The 15,896-nt window shown below is 38.3% G+C and overlaps 1 protein-coding gene across 1 annotated transcript; it reads right to left on the reverse strand.

Annotated features, from left to right (window-relative positions):
- Positions 1-583: 583 nt before the first annotated feature.
- On the reverse strand, positions 584-10,191 carry LOC113055954 (fascin-2-like). Its single transcript, XM_026222348.1, has 5 exons — positions 8,493-10,191; positions 2,475-2,631; positions 2,135-2,256; positions 1,855-2,022; positions 584-1,460 (listed from the first exon to the last, which is right to left on the reverse strand). Exons 1-5 carry the CDS (start codon positions 9,310-9,312, stop codon positions 1,255-1,257), a joined length of 1,473 nt encoding a protein of 490 aa, XP_026078133.1. The 5' UTR covers positions 9,313-10,191; the 3' UTR covers positions 584-1,254.
- Between the last annotated feature and the right edge of the window lie 5,705 nt (positions 10,192-15,896).

A 15,896-nucleotide genomic window follows, 5' to 3' on the forward strand; every position in this document is an offset into this window, starting at 1 on the left:
TAACTGTTCACAATACTGATTTTTTTCTTTTTTTTTTTTTTGTAGGATTAAGTTGAATCTTCACCAAAACGTTTTTATTCGTTGTAAATAGACACATGATAGTGCACTGTTGCTAACTTTGTAAGTGGGAATCCTATGTCAGTTACAGTATTTCATTGGAAACTGGTTACCATAGACAATTTCACTGTAAGGTTTTTGTTTTGAAACTAGTTAACAATAGCGTAATAGCGTAAAGTAATTATTATTTATTTTCATTTTTTTTTCTTTTTGCCTGCAGCTACCAGTAGTTTATTTTTGAAGCAAGACATGCAAGTCTTCACAAACAATTCTGGGTCATCGTGGTAATGCGAACGGTGTAAAAAACACAGGAACAGCAAATAGCTGCATAGGATTCAATTCTGATTCCTCGGCAGCCAATTAAATTCAGAGCAGAACAACCCATTTGTTTTATCTAAACCCAGGTTACAGTAAATGAGCTTAATTTCTCCAGAATTAAGAGAAAGAATTTTATTGTAATAATTCTAAAACCTTTCCAGATGGTCTTAAGAAAGAGAAAGTAAATAAATCACAGTATGGAGTAAAATAAATTGAATCCTAGTACCTTTCATTTCGGCGAGACAGAGTAATTGCCTTTTCTATTCTTGGTTGCTTGGCTTCTCTGTCAGTTGCTAGTAAACTTAAAGAAACAACAAGGAGAGTTCATTTGACAGACCTAAATATATTTAAATACCATGTATTTCCATGTATTACAAACACAGCAGTTTGTAACCCCAGAGAATAAAACAAGCTTTACTGGAACTGACAAACATTGGCATGATAATAAATAATAGCAGGACAATAATGGGTCATTAAAGTAAAAAAGAAAAAAGAAAAGAAAAACAGCTGTAATGAATTGTAATGTGTCAATTTGAAGTTGAACAGAGATGTTAGAAGTGATTTGCCACAGTAATAGCATACTTAGCAAATTCATAACCTCAAACATTTTTCCTAACAGTGTGACAAAGTGAGCTGATATAATAAATTATTCTCATGTCTGATTTCTTTTTACACATGCTCAGTCATTTTGTATAGGACTATAAACCAGAAATGGTAAATAATACATACGTAATGCTGAATACTGACTCTACATCAAATGCTGACTGATGGGGAAACAGATGTGGAATTATTAAACCTTAATCAATTAATTTTTCTCATATATGTAAATCCAAGAGTTTAACACAGGTGAGTGACAGTTCCTTAAATGTCCAGATGGTGTCAGTATTCCCAGAGGGAAGAGCTGTCTGCATTCTCTCCATCTCCTTTCAGATTGCCTCCTTGGTCTCCACGCAGATATTTGCTGTTTTTGCCCCTTATGGCTATCCGTCCATGCTCTAAGAACTCAAAGCAGAAATCTTCAGGTGTGTCTCCATCAGTGCACACCAAGCCACTGGTGGAAACATACCAAAATTTTCCACCAGCACCTAGGAAAACAATGCTGGTCAGCTTCTTAACATAAACGACTTGAGTCCTGGTTAATATCTGTTCATTAACACAAGACAAAACTGCCAAAGTGTATGCCAAAATTACATAAAGAAAAATGTGATTCACTTTAAATACAAGCTCACAGTCATTGTATAACTGTAACTAAATACAATACCTAAAAAAGCCCTCTTTTTTATCATCTGTCATTTGGTATGTATAATAATGTTGTAAAATATGTAAGACCAGTACATTTTTTTTAAATATGCCAGAAGCTATTTTTTACCTTAAATACATTTCCAGGAATTAAAAGCTGTTAATTGCTTTCCAGTTTCTATTTAGGAGTTACTACATACAGATTAAAATAATAGACAATGTGGCTGGATTATAACTCACCTTTAATGTGGTATGCACCATCGTTGAACTGCAGTGCAAATATATCATAGACTGAACGATTGGCGTCCAGTGTATTAGAGTTCTTATGGTGGCAAACATATCCATTCTCTCCCCTCAGGATCAGAATGGGCCTATTGATCAGCTTCAGAATCAGCCGCTCATCCTCACCTGGAGGAAAAACCAGGGTGACATATTGTCTTATTATACATTTTTCAAATAAAATTTGATTTGATTTAGGTGTTTTGATTTGGTTTGTGGGTAGTATCACGAATGAACTCACCCACAGAGTCACTGACTGCAGCAAGCTGGCCATTTTTCTTAGTGCATACATATTTTCCATTGCTGGCTCGCAGTGCCACCCGTCGACCGAGCCACACTATGTCAAACATGGTGTTGGCACCGCTGCACGCAGTGGAAGATTGTACGTATAAGTGAAAAACATAAAACATATACAACCACTGAGAAGAGAAGTAAATGAAATGGATTTACAGTCTGTTATTTTGTTATGGTTGCATTTACTGATTGTTACAGAACAGGGCTGTTGCTTGCCCTCATGTCACATTTCATTTAAGTGGAAAATAAAGATTTTTCATAACAGAAAGTTTTAAGTTAAATCTTACACTTCTGTGGCTGTTGACTGGATGCCTCCATGAGCGACAAGCGTCCAGTAATTCCCTTCGTTAGTTCTGAATTTGCACTTTCTTGTGTCTTTATCAATTTCCATTTGAAAAGTCTCCATGTCTGTCTCATCGTCCTGATTGGCTGAGACACTCACTCCTGTTGAAACACACAGAGAAACAAAAAGGACATACTGTAAGGCAGTAAGCCCTTTAACTTAAAAGTAATTTGTATTAAATTTTTTCTAATGAATTTGAAAGAAGTCTCTTATGCTCACTGATGCTACTTTTGTGATCGAAAAAGGCAGTGATATTATGAAATGTCATTTTAGTTTAAAATAAATTAAAAATATACTTTATTGCTGTGATGACAGTGCTGAATTCAGCAGCCATTACTCCAGTCTTCAGTGTCACACGATCCTTCAGAAATCATTCCAATATGCTAAAAAAGAGGACTCTTTGATAAATATACAGTTCAATACAACAGCAAAGCCTTGTCTGTTGTATCTGCTAAACAATCCGCTAAAATGTATCCGCTTAAACAAGATAGCGTCTGTTTGTCCTGATCTTTCCCCTAGTTTGGAATCCTGAAGGCAGATTAACTTCCCTGCCACGCACGACAGGCATCAACCTGACTCTGAGCCCTATTTTGGTGCAACGTCTACAGCCGACCATGTTTATTTAAGACTAATGGAGCCCAAACATGTCGCTCTGCTGTCTATAAGCATCCTTTATTTCAATGCAAGATCACTGATGTTTTGAAATGAGTAGGTTTACTCATTCAGTAACGATTAAAGAAACATTCCAAATCACTGTATTATTTGTAACATTTTTTTTAAGCAATTGATCTTGAATAAGCTATTGGGTAGGGACTTTGTCATGGCATTTATTAGTCCAGAATTTAAAGCATAGCTGTGTTCAAGAAACATCTTTAAAATGGCACAGAAGGACCAAGTTATACATGAGAATGCTTGTTTATTTGTAAGTGGCAAAAGTCTAGTCAGTCAATTAAAATGTTGTTTATTCTAAGAAACTACGAGACTGTAGTGAGTTTTAAATGTTATTTGCTATTTATTAAAATTATTATTTAAAATTTGACATACATGTAAGCACATTACTGTTCAAATGTTTGGAATGATTTAGATTTTATAATGTTTTTGAAAAAAGTCTCTTATGACCACTAAAAAGATAAATAAAGTAAAAACATTATAATTCGAATTAAAAGTAACTGTTTTAATTTGACTGTACTTCAAAATGTAATTTATTCCTGTGATGGCAATGCTGATTTTATAGCATCATTACTCCATGATCCTTCAGAAATCATTTAAACATGCTGATTTGGTGCTCAAGAAACATCTTATACTTAATATTAATGTTAAAACAACTTTTGCTTAATAATTTGGTGGAAACTGTGATGCACTACCATTCAAAAAGCTAAGTAAGATTAAAAAAAAAAAAAAAAAAAAAAAGAAGAAGAAGAAATTAATACTTTTGTCCATCAAGGACGAATTAAATTGATCAAAAACATTAATAATGTTATAAAAGATTTCTATTTTAAATAAATGCTGTTTTATATTGAACTTTGTATAATAGCAGTATAATATATATTGGATTAAGGTGGTACAATTTAATTATCTGATTTAATTTAAAAAAATAACTTAAATGTATTTTTTACTAAATAAATGCAGTATTGGTGATCATAAGAGACTTCTTGCATAATTATGTTAAAAATGTTGCTAGTGTGAGTAATTAAAAATTATAAAACAATTTTAAAAATTAAGTATCGTAAATACTGATAAATAAATTATTGCATTGAGCTTCTTTAAAGATGGTAACCAATTTTATGAGGTCTTCAAATGCATTTGAAAAATAAGAAAAAAAAAAGTGTGTCCAAACTTATTTAGGGCAAATAAATGTTTATTTAAATAAATGTTAAACTTTATGATCAAACAAAACCGACAGCATCGTTCAAGATGCATCAAATCAGATTGTCGTGGCTAAGGCTCAAAGTGGATGTATCCGAAAATATCCCTTGTTCATTTTCTTAAGGCTTTAACAGGCCAGATCCTGCACCTTACCCACTTCTCCCTCCACACTGTCATCCTTCCTGCCCCTCCCCTTCTAATTCTGTAACCTTTCCTAATTCTCAGCATGCAAAGAGACACAAAGCTGCACTGTAGGGCCCACTAAGCAGCTTTTGGGAGTAGCGTATGTGCAATCCTCCACCTCCGAGGAAAACCAGTCGGGAGGCTGAAGTAATACTATTGTTTCGACGGGACTCTGCAGGGTGCCTGAGACATGCTGGGAAAGAAACCAGACCTATCAGCAGAATATGCCGCTATCGATCACTCCACCGTGGAATGCTTTTTTTGCTATGATTTAGGCTATGTGCTCGTGTTTCTCTCTACTCCAGTCATTTTCTTTCATACTGCATGCACTATTTTTACAAATCATCTTGGCCTATCAATAGACATTACCAGCTCTTACTTTTAAATTGAGTTCTATAATCAGTTTAATGACTTTAAGTGATGGAAATATGTGGTATGCAGGATTAAGACAACACAGTGTTAGTGCATTGTTTTTGTTGGAACCAAAGTACAACTACCAGCCAAAGCCACCAAAAACAAAGTGGTTTTCATTTCTGCGGCCCGTTACACTTTATTTTCCAATTTCACGTCTGACTCTGCTTTAGTTTAGTTTAGTAGCACCAAAGATAGAAAAAGAGAGGCCAGCTGGGGCAGGACACTCTATCTCCTTTGTTGATCATTCCTCATCCACGGCATTGTGATTACTGAGCTCAATCCTGGACTCCTGCGAATGACCTCACTCCCATCACAAAATGCTCCCTCTCAATTTACCAACCCATTTCTGTGAAATGGTAACAGTACCCAGAGACAGAGACAGTGAGAGGGCCTTCTCTAAACTGGGGCAAGTTGATTGCTGCATGCGTACCAGGTCAAATACCAATTGGAGAACACAAAAAAATATACAGGTATGGGAGAACACTGCAGAATGCATAGGTTTTGGTTTAACATGCATGTATACAGTGGGGCTCAAAAGTCTGGGGCTACATTGAAAATAAAATAAAATAAAACAAAAAAAATATCTGGTATGCATGCAGCTCAAGTGCTGGTGTCACAAAAGCAGAAACGTATAAATAAAAAACTAAAGAGATTTTGAAACAAATTAAAGTTTTTCAACTTTCACTCTTGTTGATAGAAGTATATAGTTGATTTTATTCAACTATAAAAATGTGAAATACAAGCATTTCCACTAGTAGTCCCAGACAGTTGGATCCCATTCTGTGTGAAAATGTCTACTTAGAAATATTTGGCCCAAAATTAAAGCTGTGATCTCCAAATGTATTAAGACAGTCACTCTGAGATAAATTTTTAATGGGAAAGTGATGCCACAATCTACTGTCTCTCATTTTCTTTCTTTCTTGCTTGCATTCTCAATATCTCTTCCTTTGTGCTCATCTTCTTTTCACCTTCCGGGCCGGATTAGAATGCTCCAGGGAACACTGTGGAGGTGATGAAGAACATGGTAACAGATCCACCAGTCTGAATGGATGCCATCTTTCCGACTCAAGTTTGTGTGCCACACAACATGCTCCATAGAAATCCTGCTGCAGAAAACGTACACCACGAAAAAGCAAACTAATAAGCCTCAGCCAATAATAGCAATATTTTTGAAATACTACTATGCAATGTCACTACTCATTATTGATTTAAAGATCATCTGTGAGTTTGTGTTGCATCTCAGGGCAAGAGGCCTGGGGCTTAATGAACGTCAGACCTGCAGAGCTGATTGGCAGTTCTGTCTGAAGTCATCTCTGGTTCCCTTCATCATGTAGAGACTCTCTAAAAGAAATGAACTGCTTCATCCATTAGCAAAATTACTTTACCTAATTGCTTTTTGCACAGAATGAATTTGCAATAGATGGGGAGTGATGCTTCTCGGTCATTAAGAACAAATGTTCCATCTGGCCTGTGTCAATTTCCATGTCTTTTTTTTCACCCATAATGAATTTTGTTTTTTGGTAATATGTTGATTCTTGATGTTTCAAAATGTTGAATCGACACTACCATTTGAAGGAAGAGACACCATGCAGAACTCAATAAGAGTCATAATGTGTGTCTCAAACATCTAACCTCTTAATTTTGATAACGATCAAACCAGAGTGTTTGACTATGGCTTCGGCTGCTTACATTTAAGACCTCAACATTTATTGGAGGATTTGTATAATAGCTGCCTTGCAACCTATTTAACTGGTAAAATTCAATTATATTTGTTGTGCTCTCAATTGGTTCCTGGTGCACATGCTTTTCTACCTCAAACAAACTTTTCAACTGGTGTTAAATGACTGGTAAACTAAACGGACAATACAACATCATGTCCTCTTTAGGCAACTGCAGCTAAAATCTTTGATTTATGATCTTTTAACAGTGACAATGAGAAAAAAGCCATACCATTCACCTGTCCACACCCATAATGCATTATGTCTCTATTCATTGTGATTTTGTGCCTGATCTTTCTTCCTCCTGCCTGTCTTGTTCCCTTTTCTGCTGTATACTTTCACACTTTCCATTGCCTCTTTCCCCCCATTGGGTTTTTTGCCGGTCGGGCCAAAACCTGCTCCCAGAGGACTCTCTGATTTGCGTCCCCATTGTAGCCCAGTGCATTGCATGGTCCCCAGATAAAGAAATGTGGTGGAAGTCTTGTGTTTCTGAAAGCAGACTCCACCATCATTGAAATGCCCCATCCACTCAATTATTTATCACACCTTGCCACTAGTGTGTGCATGCATGTGGACATGTGCACGTGAGTATATCAGAGCATAGTTTTATCTTTTATATAAGAATACTGACTAAAAGTGTATCACTTTTTAAAAAATTATGCACAAATATTTGTACATCTGTGAGAATGAGCGTAAGTCTAAGAGAGAGAGAGAGATGGATGAGTGTACCGGAGAGGACAGGATCTGTTAGTGACCCGGCTTCCAATGGTGAATATTCAAAGCCATTCAGTTTCTCCAGTAATTTATCTATTGCAGGTGGCTCAAAATGCTTACCAAGAGCTCTGTGCTGGAGATAATGGATAATGTTCTAACATGCAAGATTTACATTATAGAACTTAGTTGCTCAGTCAAGACAGGAAACTAGAATTATGCAGCGTGTTTGTTAGCAGAGCACATGGCCAGCAAATAAAATTTGGCCATGTCTGGCAGATTCATATTGGCCTACTCAGCTTAAAAGACAGCTGGCGTATATTATTTCTGTGAGGTCACGCTCATGGGCGTGTTCACCTGCTCTCTAGACTAGTTTCCATAGATTTGACTATGTGTGCATAGTTTGCAATGCAAAACTCATTCTCTGGTCTGCTTGCATAACACTAATGTTGACCGAAACTGATAGCACAACAATGTAACTCATGCTTAGACTACTATAATCATATTGTTTAGCATATTATGTAGTCTGAAAATTTCACTTAACACTGAATCTTTCCATTACAATTGACATTTACATGCTTGATACTCTAGATTTCTATATCTGGTTATCCAACAGGTATTAGAGGTAGCTTACTTAATAGATGTAATGAGGTCTCACATCTGTTACAGAAGACATCACAGGAGTGCTTAGGGAATGGGACAAACCTTATTTTGAGAGTTCCCTTGAATCATTTTTGAAGGGATAGTTGATCTAAAAACAATCTAAATTCTGCCATCGTTTATACTCCCATGTCATTCCAAACCTGTATGCCTTCTTGTGGAATGTAAAAGACGATATTTTGAAGAACGTTACAACTGTTTTGTCCATACAACAAAACTCAATATTGTCCAAAACAACATTAGACCCTACTGAAAATCATTGTACAGAAAAAACACAAAGACTTAGCCATACAGATTTGGAAACAACAGTAAATAAAGACCCAATTCTACAGCAAAAATGAGGCTAGTCACTGAAGCATGTGGTTCTCCTGTAGGGGAAAGGTCAAAAGAAATTAAACTAGCACACTTACCTTGTCTGATAGAAACAAATCTGTTGTTGGAGGCCTGAAACACCACTTGTGGATGGCTTTCCTCAAGATCAAATAGCTCATCTTTGCCAGGTTTGGAGCAGCGTCCAGAGCGCAGCGTTCCAGTGGGCCCCATGGGGGTCAAGTATTTCCCCTCACAGTCCTTGAAGGCCAACTTGCCTGATTTCAGTTCCAAAGTGTAGCCTGTCCCACGACCATTTTCAGAGGACAATTTCCCATCATTGCTCAGAAAGCGGCTGTCACTGGTCTTAAGACAATATTTGCCATCCATGTACACAAGAGTTAGAAGAGCATCCACACCCCAGGGGATGTTGCCGTTCACAGCAATCTCTCCCTCTGGAGATGCTAGGTGGGCGTAGCGTTTGCGGGCCACACTAAGCAGATTTGCCTGTGGGTGCAGAGCCAGGTGCATGGCCCATAGTTCTGCCTCACCAATGGTCTGAGCAAAGCAGGATAAGTAGTCCTCTGAACCTCCGAAGAATCGCAGATATGGCTCGGACTGCAGGGCCCAGCGCCCGTCCGACTGTGCTACAATCAGAAAGCGGCAGTCATTCTCTTTGGCTTCAGCTTCACAGCTTACCTTGCCATCTTTGTCGGAAGCCAGGTAGCGGCCCAGGTGACTGCGCAGGTAAACCACCTGACCGTCCTGCTCATCCTGCTCCAGAGTCCAGATCTGCTTCTTCTTTAGACTTGGAGCTGAAGCGTTCACCTTGAAGCCAAACGTCTCTGCTGTTAGATAGCGATTCTCATAATTAATAAGTCCGAATTGTAGCTTGAGGGCTTTACTGCCATTGGAGGGCATCCTGGCTTACAACCCAGATGGATGCCAGAGAGTGTTGAAAGTCCAGAGAAGAAGCTGAACAGCAATGTTGGCTCCACTTCTTGTTCTGATTAAGATACAGGCCTTAACTTTCTTTAGTAGGATGCTCCAAAGTTCCTCTTTTGGATTTGTTCTTGGTCCTTGGCCTCTCGGCTTGGTAAAAACGGCGTCTTGCTCCCCGGGGAGCTTGCAGAGGCTCTGGAGCTATTTCCCCCTGTGTTTCTTAATCAGATCAGATTATAATCAGGAGGACTCAGCACTTCAATCCTGAGAGCCCCTGACGTCACCTTGATCCCAATGGTTCCTTTTCCTCTGTGCCTCTTTCACTTGCTTCCTCTGTCTCATTCCCTTTCCTTCTCAATTTACCTGTGATTTTCTGTCCTCTCCAGTGGCTGCCTTTGGGATTGTGGGGCTACTGATCTCTCAAAGAGATGCTCAAGACCGAGTCACACTCTTTTACTTCTTCTCGATGCTTTACTTGTCTCAGTCCTTCAGATTGACATCTGATTTGTCTCCTCCTTGTCCTAAAAAAGTAATTTCACTTGAGTCACATCCTTAGAATTTGTATGTCCCTTAAATAGAATTTTTTTTCTTTTCCGAGACCTCGAAAAATAGCAGCATGTCTGTGTGCAAGGTGCCCACTAAGATGCCAGGCCAGCTTGTGCCATGTCAACAAACGCCACCTGAAGTACAGCTTTTCAGGTTGACTTCAACAGCTTTTCTACCTCCCTTTCACCTGTTGTCCTTTCCGCCTATCTTTTTCTACGTCCTTTCTCCTGTCTCACTATATTAGATGTATTCTTACACTAGAGACCCTTTATAGAGGCTCAGTAATCCACCCGTTCTATATTGCTTCTGCTTTTGTCCTCCTCCTCAGTCTCTAACTCTTTGCTGATGGCGTTTTGACACAAAGCTGGGTAACCAGAGCCCTCCCCCAGCACCAGTGGTAGTGGCTTTAGAGGGGGATCGGCTTTCTAGTGTACACTCAAGATACAGTTACATGACTTCTCTGATTCCGAGTTTGGTGGTTCATCTTTATTACGGCAATGTGTGCATGGGTACTTGGAGGTAATGAACAGATGCTTATTCAAAGATGCCTGACATGTAGCCACTGAAGACCAATTTACTGTGACTGAACACATCTCTATAGCTCATTTCCAGTTGTTTGTTTCTTATTTCACTAGTCGTGTTGCCTCATGTTTGCGTAATGCTACACATATTGTCAATCCATTTCGAATCCAAAGCATGTTTGTTCCAAAAACAGCCTCCTCCACAGGCCTCTAATCTGCTTCTCAATGATTCAACTCCTTTATTAGTCCAATCTAATCCACAGCAGCCCCAAACCCCTCCTCCTCTCCTTTGACGTGTCTGGGACACAGAACCTTCCATCTGTCAGGGACTGACCACGTGTGGGATGGGTAAGCCTGAACCACACACACACACACACACACACACGCACGCACGCACGCACGCACACACACACACACACACACACACACACACACACACACACACACGCGCGCACACACACACACACATATTCTTCTAAGCACAGGAACAATAAGACAAATATATCCTTTGTTTACATTTTTTAAAGAACCTCTAAGCAGAGATGTTAACCTTATACATGCATTATGACACTTACATTTGTATTTACACTTTTATGTTGTTGCCAAATGCTTTGATATAATAAAACAAAGTAAAAAAAAAATGCATTCATTATATTACAGTGAGCAGCTAAGGATTTAACTGCAAAATCCAGTCAAGCATAACACTAATGTGCTGTCAGTGGAGTACTTGTAAATCACTGTATGATGCCTTTGAGAGTCAAAAATAATATCCCATTAGGTACTGAGTAAAAGCCGAATGGTGGGAATCTTCTTTAACCTTGTTGCCATAATCAAATCTCTCTTCACTTAGGCTTTCTTCAGTGGGCTGAGAGCTTGTCAATAGCAAGCAATCCCCTTAACAGCCTAACTGACAGTTTGGAGCTTTGCACTTTCAAAGAGGCAAACTATCACGACCTGTGAGCCAGTTTAATTCTCCTGCCTACAAATAAAGTGATGCTGAAGTTTACATCACTGACCGTATCTTTTTCCACATGTCTGAATGAAAGCACGAATGAAGGCTGAAGGATTAGGAGGTCTCCAGGCATATGAACATGTAATGATGACAATATGCCTAATATGGTGGACAATATTGCTAATTTTGTTAAGCACAAGTTTCACAAAACCTACCTACCGAAACTATCTGAATGAAAAGAATTTACTAGAGTGTGCCACCAGAGGGAAGCGGAGTAGCAGAAATTTACCAGAGACATTAGGAAAGTTTAACATTATACGGTTTTCTACAGTAATCAGATTTTTTTTTCTTTCTCTCACACAGTTCAACCCAGAAATGTCTGGTTACTAATACCCTGAAAACAATGTTTGGGCCCTTTAGTGTAATTTTTTGCATTTAATTACTACAAGATTTGTCGGCCCCCTTCATCATTCACCTACCATAACCACAACAACACTACCACCTCTTTTATTTCTGTTGGTATTCAGCTCACAAATGTATTCCCGTGGTGAATTACCTAAGTCAGGCATGACTCTATGCAACACAGTATTGTGCGTTCACGCATGAGTGTGTACATGAGTGTGCTTACGTGTGTGTAGTGTGTTTGGTGCGGTTCTACCTCTTGATAAGCAAGCAGATGTTTTTGGGAGGCCAGCGTTGCCAGGTTGAGTCTGAAATGGTTCTTTAGAGACCATTAACCAGCTCCTCTGATGGCAGTCAAATAGCTATCATTACTACGCAGCCTGGGGAGGGAGCACGATTGTCAGGGAGAGAGAGAGAGAGAGAAAAGAGGGGAGGGGGTGGAAGGAGAAAAAAGCTAGAGTAAAAAAATGAACATTTCAGAGTTAACAGCCCCCCAGCTTTTTTTTTCTACCCTATTAACTGCAATGTTGCTATTCCCCTGCTCTGTCGGGAGCAAACCTGTCATCCCCAATAACACCAATATACATAACACCCTTCTTTCTTGCTCTCCTCCTTCTTCTGTCTCTCACTCTCCCCGGCCTCTTCATCAACCCTTTCATTTTTATCCTTTACTCCTCTCAACATGTGATCTTCTCTTTACCTTCGTCTCTCCCTTTCCACACCCCATGCTCAAATTTTCCCACCCTCATCTGCTCAACTCTGAATTCTGTGTCTTTTGGTTCTGTAACCTTATTTTATCCTATCAGAACAGCAATTCTATGTTTCAGTAAAATTGTGGCTGAGGTAGGTTGTGTTAAAAAATAAATACAAATGATCTACACTAGTAGAATACTTAACTGAAATTAGGTATTTTAGAATTACTTGTATTACCTCCATTGAATTAACTGCCTCTGCTTGTATTATTGTTTTTTTATGTTTTGATAAAAAAAAAACTTCTCTGAAATGAATACATTTTAAATGTAATTTCTCTTTATTTTTTTTTATTTTCACTCACGCGGAGTCATTTCTATTTTTATTGTATCTGCTTGTAATTGCTTTCTCCCTTCTTCTTTATTATTCACTTTTATAATTCACTTTGGATAAAATGTATGCTAAATGAAAAATGTAAATTTAATGTATTCTATTTCTTCTTTTAGCATAAGTCATCTGAACAAAGATGGAGATATCCAGACCAGATCAGCACAGGGTTGGTGGCTAAAGATGCCACCAGAGCTTTAGCTTACAGCTGTGGTAGCCATGGGGCTGTGTGTGACCTCCTCATCCACCACAGGAGCAGCTAAATTGTATGTCTGTCTTCTGCATTATTCATAAAGGATAAACGGGAAAGAGCACCTTAGCAAACGCAGTCCTCGAACTGACCTCTAGGTGTCAATATTGCTTTACACGTTGACTTATAAGGCTCTCCAGAGTCCCTTAAGAAAATAAGAGATTAATTGTCGGTTTGTCAGACGTGGTGCCTCTGTGACTGAGCATGATAGGATTATACTCACTTGACTATTTTTAATCTTTGTTTTATAGCCCCCCTCTGCAAACGGGACCTTCCAGTCAAAAAAAAAAAAAAAAAAAAAAAAAAAGGTATGAAAGAGGAGTCGAGCGGTTTATACATCTTAACAGCTATTAAAGATGCACTAAGATGTACATATAAAGAAATACAATTAAAATAATTTACACCCACACGAGAAGACTTCAGTCATGTCAGTCATCTAGAAAAAAAAATTGCACAGAGTGGGTTACTTACCAACAAATTGTGTCATGCAACTTGAATAGATTACTCCTCCTACTACTACAACTAATAATATTGTGTTGACTTTATATAGAGAATTAGTCTAGTGCTTAAGAAACAAATAAAAATAAAACTTCCAACAGATAAAATTAAACAACACAGCATGAAGTGGTCACATTTAATAAGCAAACATCAGGCATCCAGGCCAATAGGTGTCAGTATATATAAAGTTAAATGTTTAATTTTGGTTGTGACGCTAAAAATAATTGTGAATGTGAATTTCCTGGATGCACCTTTAAAAGATATCAGTGTAGGCTATTACATGTCGCTTCGGACGATTTTGTATTCAGTGGTCATTTTCCCATGACTCTGTTGAATTTATAGTCAAAACGCTAGGGAGGCTTGGCGCTAAATATTGCCCTCAACAATTTGGTCTGTTGCCTTATTATTACAACCGAGAATAGACCTATGCTTCCCCCTCAGTAGTGAGGTATTTTTAGATTTCACATCCGTCTATTCAATCAGGCAGTTTATTTAAGAACATTTCGTTTTGTGTGTGGGCTAATTGACACATCCCTATCAACAGGACCCATGTAAATTTCATCCTAATGTAATCAAGCTAATGGTTTATGGCCTAATGGATGCAGATTATAAAAAGAAGATGGATGTTTTATATACAATTTGCACCTAAACTTCGGGCAATTTATTTTGCTGACAAGAAAATGCTTCCCAAAAAGGGACTTGGATGAGAAATGCTTCATGAGGCGGTCACACACACACACACACACACACACACACACACACACACACACACACACACACAAACCTTGTGGCAGGAATGAGTTAACAACGGAGATGAATAAAGAGCTGTATGAAACTGCCAGCCAATCCGTATTGAGATTAACACTTCGGACCCAGATGATTGGCTAAAGCGGATTCAATGCATGTTCGTTGATAAGTACAAGGTTCCTGGCCCACGTGGGTCGCGTTACCCTTGCGGAGCCACGTGATTGGCTTCACACTTCTCTCCCTCTCTTGTGTCTGCGGAAATACCCCTGCACGAGTTGGGAGTCAGCGCGAGCGCCTTCGGCTCGTCGCTTCGCGTCTATCAGAGAGCGCGTGAAACCAACACTGTTCTGACATTTGGTGCCGCACCTCTTGACAACCTTAATATGATTTCCTCTAAAAACATGATTATTAGATATGATATTTAACTCTATATTTTCCGCCTTTGCCTGTCTGGAAAACCTTACGTGAAGCCCGGGGTGCTTTATTTCATGAGGAATTACTGAATTCAGATTCTCTCTCTCAGTGTTAATCTCATGAATCCTGTCATTGTCGGCCAATTATAGGATATATTTTATTGGCAACATAACAAATTCGATTGGACATTATGGAATGCATCAAACAGACGTGCGACTGCAATTACACGTTGGCCATATAAAGTAGTTTGATCAGATAAGAAGCGGAAAAGTGCCTTTTAGGGGGTATTTACACATGGTTACTTAATGCATATTTTTCCCTGTCTTGACAACCAGTGTAAATACCCAATGCATTTGCATTTGAGCCTGATAGCAGTCTGACCACTGATCAGTCTGAGACACAAATCAGAAAAGTGTAAATGTATCTAGGGCCATATGCATTGACACTATGTATGCATTTCTGATGATAAAAATTGACAGTTTTTTTTTCTTTTTCTTTACACAAATCAACTGAACTTGCCATGTAACAAATATAGAGCAAAAAATAAAAATAAAAAAATTAATGGCACTGTCCTAAAGCAACATACAAGAAAAATTTAATTTCACACATAAAAAAATAAAATATCTGCTAATCATGTAAAATGAAAAACAAACATATATACAATACTGGAACAAACATAATTTTTAAATGGTATTTCACTAATGCACAGTAAAAAATACAAAATTGTCACATGCATTTTCATGGGGTTAAAGTAAATGGCCAAAAGTTTTTTTTTTTTTTTTTTAGTAGTTAAATAGTGAAAACACCTTTGTTTACTATTGTTCTATTTCTACAGGGCCTTATAGTTTTCCCTTATACTCCTGTCCATTATAGTGTCCACTCCAGCTTCCAAAAATGAGAAAATTACACTTGCACTACTGGTGGGATGCATTGTACTAAGGTCCACAGTGCATGACAATGTTTCCTGTGATGGTTGCCGTGGTGATCATGTTCTTTTCTTACAAGTAACCACTGGGTACCAGGCTTTACATCACGTCTACCCAGTGAAAATGGACCTTGCTGCAGATGCAGCACATTTGATTATTTCTCTGTCACATTCAAATGCATTCATTTGAATCTACACCCCCTCTCTTTTTCAGTTTACCTGACTTTCCTA

Source organism: Carassius auratus, chromosome 37 (assembly GCF_003368295.1).
Source record: "Carassius auratus strain Wakin chromosome 37, ASM336829v1, whole genome shotgun sequence".
In the NCBI taxonomy this organism is placed as follows: domain Eukaryota; kingdom Metazoa; phylum Chordata; class Actinopteri; order Cypriniformes; family Cyprinidae; genus Carassius; species Carassius auratus.

What these genes read in the sequence shown, in the direction of transcription:
- LOC113055954 (XM_026222348.1), bottom strand. Translation starts at nt 9,312, where the DNA reads ATGCCCTCCAATGGCAGTAAAGCCCTCAAGCTACAATTCGGACTTATT. An exon ending in TGCAGTCAGTGACTCTGTGG is followed by an intron (nt 2,023 to 2,134) that starts GTGAGTTCATTC and finishes TTTTTCCTCCAG; the next exon opens with GTGAGGATGAGCGGCTGATT. An exon ending in TGGTGCATACCACATTAAAG is followed by an intron (nt 1,461 to 1,854) that starts GTGAGTTATAAT and finishes TTGTTTTCCTAG; the next exon opens with GTGCTGGTGGAAAATTTTGG.